The 10,182-nt window shown below is 38.7% G+C and overlaps 1 protein-coding gene across 3 annotated transcripts in view; it reads right to left on the minus strand.

The window, feature by feature from the left end:
• The window catches only part of LOC101860306 (phosphatidylinositol N-acetylglucosaminyltransferase subunit A), a gene marked incomplete in the record, with an annotated part of 17,091 nt that extends 8,516 nt beyond the window's left edge, over positions 1–8,575 (minus strand). The window contains 8 exon segments of one of the 3 annotated variants that reach the window (XM_013090647.2): positions 1,138–1,244; positions 2,253–2,360; positions 2,884–2,999; positions 4,161–4,336; positions 4,629–4,751; positions 5,402–5,558; positions 6,270–6,332; positions 8,362–8,575. In XM_013090647.2, the coding sequence (XP_012946101.1) occupies positions 1,138–1,244; positions 2,253–2,360; positions 2,884–2,999; positions 4,161–4,336; positions 4,629–4,751; positions 5,402–5,558; positions 6,270–6,292 (810 nt within the window). 3 annotated transcript variants of the gene reach the window in all.
• Positions 8,576–10,182: the final 1,607 nt, after the last annotated feature.

Below are 10,182 nucleotides of genomic sequence, written 5' to 3' on the forward strand. Positions count from 1 at the left end.
TGAGTGTGTGTGTGTGTGTGTGTGTGTGTGTGTGTGTGTGTGTGTGTGTGTGTGTGTGTGTGTGTGTGTGTGTGTGTGTGTGTGTGTGTGTGTGCTTTCAATCCTGGAATTTCCTGTAATCAAACAAGTATGTAGCTCTATCTAAGTGCTTGGAGCACTCCCCACGTGAAAATGCTCAACAAAGTTACAAGAAGACTGAGAGGAAAACATTTTAGAAAGACGTAACCAACCACAAGACAGGATAGATCAATAGTGAAACAGTTTAGCATTGTTTGTTTGCTTGTGAGCTTTTTACAGCACCTGCAACACAAATAGGTCATATAAGTGCCAAAGACTTGAGGTGTTACTAGAGAGTAAGATATTTTAAAAAGGAGGAAAGATATAAGGATGATAGATATCAGGAAAGAAGAAACCACCCAAATCGAGAGCCCGCAGACCATCCACATTTTCAAGAGTGCTCAAAGACAGAAGGACAGGCTATAATAGCTGTAACAAACATTTATCCCGGAGATAAAATCCAGCGAGTAAAGACAGATCAGAATGCCATGCCCAAAACACAGTTGTAATGAAGAAAAAATATAAATAACACTAATTTTTTTAGGACACTCCTGAATGATCAACACTTGAAGCATATCAGAAGCTCAACATTTCCATAATATATTTACTCCATTTCTCTTATATACAGAAGATGTCATGGATCAGCAATGAGAAAAGTCTTGCACCAAAAAAAATCCATCTAAAAAGCACAACTTTCACGTTTATGAATAAAGTACTGGCCAAATTGTCCATGACAGCCACCCATTGTTGAGGAGAAAAGCGGTTGTCCTAGACAGATAGATATCTTGGACAGCGTCATTTTAAAGTGAAAAAACCCACTAAAACAACGCAAGTGAGAAATCAGAAGTTGCCATTTGTACAGGTGATTATCTTGGGCAGGTGGCCGTTAGAGCAGGTTCAACTGTAATACCATTAGGGAACATGCACAGTAGATCAACACTGAGACAAGCCTTGCAAAATCACTCATCCACAAAACGCAACTTTCACTTGTATGTAAAAAGTAACATCACAGGATAAATGCTGGGTGGTATGAGAGAAGCAGTCCCCTCCACTCTCCACTCTCCATTCTGAGGTCCTTACGTTTCTGATCTGGCTGTGCTGCAGCGACCCCAACATGAGCACACGGTCCAGCAGCTGGTACTGTTCCCGCACCTCTTCCAGGATGATACGTTTGGGCCCGTCACCGCCTGGACATATAGACACATGAGTTTGACTACATTAAACACAAACACACACACAAACACACATGTACGTCATCACCTGTTTTCAGATTTACTGTGTTTGATTTAAGAGGATTCCACTGTTCATTTGTTGTATATTACAAAAGCAAACTTAAACTTAAAAATTGAAAATCATTCATATATATAACTGCTTGTCCTAACTTAAATACACGGATATTACTTCATTACAAACCCAAAATTCTTATTTAAAACTTGAAAATCAAAACTACCTGTACTAATTTCTCGGGCTTAAGTTCTGAATTGGTAACAACAACAGGCTTAAGTTATAAGGACAGGTTTGTAACTAGAACACACTTTATGTTGTTTGAAGGGAAATCACATTAGGCTCTTTCCCTGAACTACACACACATTGACACACAGGTTGTTTTTTTTTTCAAAAGAATGAACAGCAACCCTCTACAGCTAGCTTTATTTTGCACAAAATCCTGCTCATTTTGTGCCTCAAACTTTAAGTCAAACTGTACCTATCAGAAAACTATTGTACCCGGTTATAGGAGATCTGAAGCAATGGAATTAATCATTTCTATAGATTTTTAGAAATCAGCCTTTGAATTTTCTTTTTTCCTCTTTGCACCTTGTAATTAATTAGCAAAAAAAAATGTTTTTACAACACTTATATCATTTTATAATATTTGAGTTTTACATCATATGAAAGTACACATTTTTTTGCTTCACAAAGAACCCCAACATAAAAATCAAGTATTTTCTTAATTTCTGGACAATCAAGGGCCGTAACTCTGTAGATTGCCAACATTTTGGTGCAAACTTTTTGGGGGGGAAGTCCCTAGGTCCTACCCTTTCAGAAAATCATGGTGGCAAAAAATCCCCAGGGGTGGGGGGGAGGGAGGTTCACTCCCAGTAGCCCATAGCCTTCTATTGTGAACCACAACGTACCAATGATGTACTGGACAAAACCAAAACATACCAATGATTAACTGTACAACCACAACATACCAATAATAAACTGGACTTGAGGGTACTTGGAGCAGATAATGGGAATGAGACCAGCCAGAAGATCCATTCCTTTTCTGTACACAAGACGACTAATCACCACAATTGTTACTGGGTGGAAGAAAAAATTAAAGTGGATCAAATATACAAAATAGTCAGTTTTGAGTTTGAGTAAAGAGAAGTAGATTGACACAATAAAGGCCATATTGAGCAGGGAAGAAGCAAGACAGATAGACAGAAACAACAGAAGGAAAGAAAGGAAGTAGGACCTACCAGTGGTCAGAATGTGCTGTCATCGTCCAGTCTCAAGTCTTAAAATTTCTCTCATGTCCAGTTGATGTCCAGATTTCTGATGACCATTTGTACATCTTCCTGCATCCTCACTCTCCCATCTCAGAAGCGAGGTGATACATGACTATCAGTGCATTGTACAGGCTTGCTGATTAATAGAGTGTGAAGACGAGTAATGCTACGGAAATGTTTCTAATTTTCCAATTTTATTTCCCTACTTCTTTCTTGAGAGCTTGTTCTGAATTTTCTCATTGTATTTAACAAAGCATGTCCCACAAACTGTTCTGTAACTCAGCTTCTCCTTTCCTTGTACAATCAGACGTGCATAATACAGTTGTCTTACTTTTGTCCGGGTCTCGTTTGCTTGGATCTGGCTGGAACACTGTCGGGTCCACAGCGTTAGGGATGACTGAGACCAAAGACGGTGAAACGTTGGCCCGGAGCACAGTGTTTTCCTTGCTGAGAAGAAGAAAAAATATGTTTAATAGGTACAAGGACAGCAGTATGCTACCATAGTCAATAAATATGAGAGATTGCATAGTTGTGTTTTGTTAGATATTGTCAACTTATTTTCAGCCAGGGCTAACATAGCAAAGATTTCTATCAGCATTTACATTTTTTTGCCTCAGGGTGTAGGTGCTGTGACTGTTTCCTTTCAGATTAATTCACAATTTCCACCAACAACAAAAAATTATTTTTTTAATATAAATTTTTATTTTTTTTAAACGTTCAAATAAATACTTGGTTTTGCCCACACTTTGCACCAAACAGGATCAAATAAGACATTATTTATTCGTTTTACAAGACATTGAGGTAAAGAAGACCTGAAACTGTTAATCATGAAAGATCAATAGCTTGCTAATAAAGAACCAACTTGTGAAAAAAAACAAATTCAACAAATAATAGAATTTTTATTTTCAATTTATTTACCTGAACTCTTTATTCTTTAACTTATAGAACATGTATAGAACATTATAGAACTCATGTATTTGAAGGAACTGCTATACTCGCATGATACAATTGTACACTTACTTTCATGCACAAACACACACACCTAAGCCCACACCCATACACATACGTAAAAATGCATCCACATCTCACCCAGAACACATGTACACAAACATAACATCTATGCACACACACAAAGTACACAAAGTGGGTGGTGGGCAAGTGCTCTGATGTGGTTTGCTCTTTCTTTCCTATCATACATCCCATGGCAAGTGCTCTGATGTGGTTTGCTCTTTCTTTCCTATCATACATCCCATGGCAAGTGCTCTGATGTGGTTTGCTCTTTCTTTCCTATCATACATCCCATGGCAAGTGCTCTGATGTGGTTTGCTCTTTCTTTCCTATCATACATCCCATGGCAAGTGCTCTGATGTGGTTTGCTCTTTCTTTCCTATCATACATCCCATGGCAAGTGCTCTGATGTGGTTTGCTCTTTCTTTCCTATCATACATCTATCTCCTTATCTGATATCTCCTCCTTCTTTTCTTTGTTTGTTACTTTCTAGTTAGTAGTAGCTCCTCTAATCTGTGAAACATATACGACCTATTTGTGTCGTAAGTGCTGTCAAACCCTTACAAAAACTGAACTACAGTGTACACAGCGAGAAGTTACCAGGTGTGGGACACACAGATGGTGTGGGTACAGTCTGCCAGGGCAAAGTTCAGGACTTTGTTTGTCAGGATGGAGCTGGCATCGGCAAAACCAAACAAAGAGTGATCGGTGAACACAGTGCGTAGGCCCATGGTTCGAGCATGAAACATTGCCTCATGGCCCAAAGTTGAGAAAGCCTGAAATAAGGTGCCAAGAGAAGAATTTGTCTTTCCACATGTCTTTGAGAGGTAACATTTCTCAATTAATAAATCATTTTTTTCTCTACCTTTTTCCACCCATTCATTTAATTTCAAAATAAGATCTGAATTTGATGACACCACTTCAGAATTATACTCTGTTAAAAAATAAAATGCTACGAAAAAACAGTTTTGAAAAATAAATTTTATTTCGCTGACACTGATATATTTCATATTTTTCTGTAAATGAGAGTATACATAAGAAGCCCAAACAAGTTGCTTATAAACTTACTGAATGTCCATGCACAATCTGTATGCCTTCTCGTATAAAAACATTTCTCAGTAGGGGAAAGGATGGAAAGATGGTCGGCAGAATACACTGATTGTAGAAGGGTGGGAAGGGCAGGTAATACACCTGGAAACAGAAAACATACAGAACGGATTTTGATATTTTTTATTTCAAGACTAAAAAATAGTTCAGACAATCCACACTTCAAAGACAAATACTTACTTAGTCATTGCCTGCCCCAGACTACCAACAAATCTTTATGGAAATGTCGATGATTTTCCACAAAGCGACGGCCAGAACCTTCAAACAGCAGCAGCCTCTACTCATCACACATGGGAATAATCTACCATTAGAGAAATCCAGAAAGAGGACTGCATAAAACTTGAAAAGCATTGAAAATATCCAGATAAATTCATAGCTAGTCCCAACAAAAAGGCCTTAGGGAATGCAGGACATCTTCAACACATTAAATAAAGCTCACCTCTCCACCTTGCTGATCAAGAAAGTGAAAGAAAGCTTGACTTTGGCAGAGCTTTTACAATAAACCTCTAGAAAGCTTTCAGATGATAAAGCTTCAAATGCATTAAACACAAATGATGAAAAAACAGTAAATTAAATTCATTCTCCTAACTCAGCTGCTCAACTGATTTTAAGAAGCTAGAAAATAGATCTGAAAGTCACACAACTTACAAACTTAATAACATTCGCAAAAAAATTCTCAGAAAAGATTCAAACTAACTCAAAGATAGCTGGCTAGGAAATTCAGAGTGAAATACCTTTAGCCCATTAGACAAATAGCGAATGCCCTGGCGGTCACCGTAGCAATGTGTGACGATGACAACGTTGTGACCTCTCTCCAAAAGACATGAAGATAGTTGATAAATGTGACTCTCCACTCCACCCATGTTAGGGTAGAAAAAGTCCGAGACCATACTGAAAAACAAAATAAAAAATGTTTAATAAATTTTTTGTTCTACTGTTTTTACAAAACATCCTCAATACTACGATCAGAAAAAGAATATTCAAGAAACTTTTTACAGGTAATTAATTAGATAAATGATTGCTTTTAAGGACAAGCGGGCTAACCCAGATTTCGAGCGTTTCCAGAAATCTTGACCTATACCTAAAGTGGGTATTGCCCTATCTATAGGAGAAGTTTGGTTTCATTAGTGTGTACATTTATTTGGTAATAAAGAAAACTGTCCTTGTCTTTTAAAGAAACTGAACAAGGGGCAAAAACTTTACCTTCGATATTCTCAAAACAGCATTTTTCGGGGTAGCCCCCATGTGTTTTAAAAGTGAACAAATAAGACCTAAAGCTCATTCTGGAATTTGAAATAAGCCAGAAGAAAAGAGCTCCTGGGTTGCCCAATTTTTTTTAAAGTTTGGAATTATGGTCAGCTTGTACACATTCTCTTCAATCGTAGAATAAACTACTCTTTGAAGCATTATTATTATAATGAACAACAACACCACTAGCTGAACACACAACTTTCATCATTATAACAACAATATCTTTTCCATTACTTTAAGTAATAAGTACTTGAATTTTTTTTTTGCTGGGTCTCCAGTAACAAAACTCATCATGCATCCTCAGACACAAAACCAATTCTTGCTTAAATTTTCATCTCTTTAGAAACATACCATATTCTGTAACAAGTCATCATTGATGCACAGCTACACCTCTTGACAGTCACCCATCCACAGCTGAGCTTAGAGCAAAGTGAAAGAGGAATGAAAAAAATAATAAAAGCCGTAGGTATGCATAAATTAATTGCGTCTTTTGTACCAGCAATTTTCATTTTTAGAAAAGGCTTTGTTGACATGAAAATCGTAGAAAATTTTTTTATGTCATGCTGTTGTAAGAAAAGTTAAACACAGGCTTTTTTTGGTCTTAAGCAGACCGTGTTTAAAAGCAACATGTACAGAGAGAGACCACAAGAGACGATGCTGTTCTGTAGTTTGACAAACCTCTGAGAGCCTATTCACTGAGAATTAATTAGGGAGCAGAAGAAGAATAGCCATCTGCTGCTTCTAAAATCTGAGGATGTAGACTAACAAGAGAATAAAAACAGTTTCATAATATGGAGCAGCATATTATATCTTGTGAGTGTGTCATGAAAAATCTACATTTACAATTCCCGTTATCTTTCTCGTGATATATTTCTTTTAAATAAAGATTTTAAAAAGAGAGACCTCTTTTCCGGCACTCTAGGTTAGGACCTAACTCATTAATTTTCTGGTCCTACCTGTATCCCGTTGGAGCTGAATTGCATTCCCGATTTACTGTGCCTGCTTTCTGAATTTTTCACTTATTATCCCAGCCGCGACCTGTCCTCCCTCTCACTCTATAAGATATACCCTGTACCAACACTACTAGATCTAGGCACATGCAGCTAAACGTAGAACGATGCACCTGCCTGATTGGTGGCTAATTTTAGTAATGTGAAGTCATCACCTCCTGGGATACCCACAGACTATTTTTAGAAGGCCGTGGAGATACCAAAGATCATGTAGTAGAGAATCTTTGGAGATACCTAGCGAGTGGAACGACATGTTGGGTCAGCGGCTTGACGTATTATAAGTACCGATGTGTTTCGCATGGTAAAATATCACACTTGCGGCTAACTGCAGCCAATGCTCTACTGATTGGTTACAAGGTTTCTGGTATGTAAATAAAATCTCGAAATTCCGGTAGTGATGCTTGAAATTGAAACACTATAAACGCAAAGACAATAAAGCGCACGAAAATGGCCATAAAGATGCCAGAAGATTACTCCCCCCCCCCCCCTCCCCCGGGTGCAATAAACAATGTGTGCAGTTCAGAAGAGATCAGCAGAATCATCGGAGCACCTCATCATATCACATTACCGGTATTCCTGGAAAAACATCGCATCAAAGCGTCGTGCCATCAAAGATTCTCTAAACGATCTTTGGTGGCAAGGTCAGCTTAACTTAGTTGTTCTGTTCATCATACTAATAATAATGCAGGAAGGGCCAGTTTAGATAGATTTTAAAAATGGGAGTGTATACAGACCCGGTAACCGGGAACAAAGTCACAAAGTATACAGACCCGGTAGGGGAACTCTTTTGTGATTTCGGAGAGTTTCAGCGCCCTCTTGGCTCAGGGTAGACCTAGGTTCTTCTAGATCTATGGTCTAGGTCTAGATCTAGGCAGACAGACATAAATCTTTCATCTAGTTTCGCGGCTAACCTAGATCTAAATGAAGATTGCAGATGTCGTTTCGATGAACGATTGTTTTTCCTCCGTTTTGGAATTGGAGGAATCACAATCCGAAGAAAAGAACAAGTTACAATGTCATAATTTCAATCAAGCAGCCTCTCTCTCTCTCTCTCTCCTCTGTGTACCGCTCGCCTTTTCTTTTTCTTTGTTTGTTTCTGTATTTCTTTGTCCCCACCTATTTTCCACTCTATCTTTCTCTCGTTCCCTCCTGCCAACTGGGGCATGTCATATACATTTTTTGCTAGCACCCCCCCCCCCTCTCTCACACACACACACTGACACACACACACAAAAGATTTCTACCGGGTCCACAGGATTCTACACTTCTAAGTGTAGAATTCTGTGACCGGGTCTGAGGTCTGAAACTTCCCGAAATCACAAAAGAGTTCCCCTACCGGGTCTATATACTTTGTGACTTTGTTCCCGGTTACCGGGTCTGTATACTGTTTAATTTACTGTTCTCTATAATATTGCTGCTGAACAGTAACTTACGATCAGTGCAGATCATAGACAATAATAATTGACAGTGATGTTCCTCTGACACTCATTCTCATTGCTCAAGCATTCATTAGTCAGTAGTAGGCCTATGCTAGACCTTCTAAGCCTTGACTATGCTGCAAGATCGCCTAACAGAGCAGCTATAATTTGATTCTTTGGAAAAATTTAGAAGTTGAGTTTTGTTGAGAGTAATGAGAGTGATGTCCCATTGATAAAAAGATCGAAGTTTTATAACTCTAAAAAAAAAAACCTTCCCACAGAATGTTTCCTGGGTTATTTCCCTTAAACTGCTTAAACTACCTCGGATCACATAGCTTTCACTTTCGTAATAATAATTATTATAATAATAATAATAGTCACTAATATGTTAGATGCAAACCATAGTAAAGTATAAAAATCTACCCAAGGATTTTAGTAGTAACGATTGATCAGACACTTGACTGCGGAACGGTACATCCATGTATTCAATAATGATGAAAAGTCAGTGTCAATCAGCACGCTGAGATTACCATACTGAAGAAGATTGGGTTGGGGCAAGGAGTTAAGAACTTTAATCTCCTTGGGTTGGGGCAGCAAACTGCCCTGTGTTTTGTCTTAGCAGTTTGTGTCTGGAAAAGCATGACTCTTCTCCATCAATAACTTTCACCGTCATATCCGTCCTGGAAATGTAGAATCATTGTAAACCGAAGTCTGTTGTGTTGCCATCAGGTGCTTTGCTTTCTCATGCACAAGACGAGAGTTTGATTCCCAAGCCTAGAATGGAGCAATTTTTATGAAGTATCTCAGTCTTTCTGCTGAGATGTTGTATCCCTCTGCCCTCTCAGCTCAGGTCGGCCCTGACAGACAGATGCTTTTGCTTTTGGGAAAACAAAAAGGAAGTGGAAAATCTGGCATCCTTGCAGGAAAAAACAGAAGAACGTTCAACCAGATATGCACTGGCACAATCAGTGTAAAGAACCTTGGCGACATTTTGGAGAGAGCAACAGGGCATCAGTGGACATGTCCGGAATGCAGGGATGTTGCTTCCTGAAACAATGAACAATGATTGGAGCAGCCAGATTTGTTCACGTGGCATGGCATGGTGTCCACTTAACAGCAGCCTAAATAAGAGCGACCTCTGGCTAACAGCAACCAAAAAGCTTATGTAATAAAATTTTCCAACATAAATTGCCCCTTTATAACATTAACCTTTCCTCTAACAGCAACCTTTAGTGCAATAAACTATCTGACAAAAGAAATTGTTAATGATTCAGAATCATAGGGTGAACACCTAAGATTGACCTGTAATTCCAGTGTGTGTGCATCCCTCTTCACTTGTTTATCTCCTTGTAACACCTACCAATACGAAAAATACACTATGAACAATGATGAACAGCGGAGCTCAGTTAACATCATGTTGTGAAGAGTCACCCCTCTTCAGAGTCTCTCCTGTCTTGGAGGAAAAGTCTCCACCATTGTGTGTAACGTTACTGCCGTGTGACCGAGCATTGGCTCACTGGCGCTGCCTGTGGTCTCACTTACCAGCATAACAACGTCATCACATCATGTAATCAGGACTTGTGTGTGTGTGTAAGTGCGCGCATGTTTGTGTAAGAAGTGTGGGTAGGTATAGATTACACCAGCCTCCTCTTCTGAAAATTCAGTTTGAGTTATGTTGTTTGATTGTTTTGGTAAGTATTTTATGGCGCTCTCAACTGCATAAGGTTATATGAGTGCGTGGGACACATTGAATATTTTTAGTTTGGCAGGAATTAATTTTGAATTTTGCCCGAGTGGCAGCCGAAGCCTACTCTTATCGATTCGAATCAAGGGATC

The sequence above is a fragment of the Aplysia californica genome, unplaced genomic scaffold (genome assembly GCF_000002075.1).
Source record: "Aplysia californica isolate F4 #8 unplaced genomic scaffold, AplCal3.0 scaffold01389, whole genome shotgun sequence".
NCBI classification, from domain to species: Eukaryota; Metazoa; Mollusca; class Gastropoda; order Aplysiida; family Aplysiidae; genus Aplysia; species Aplysia californica.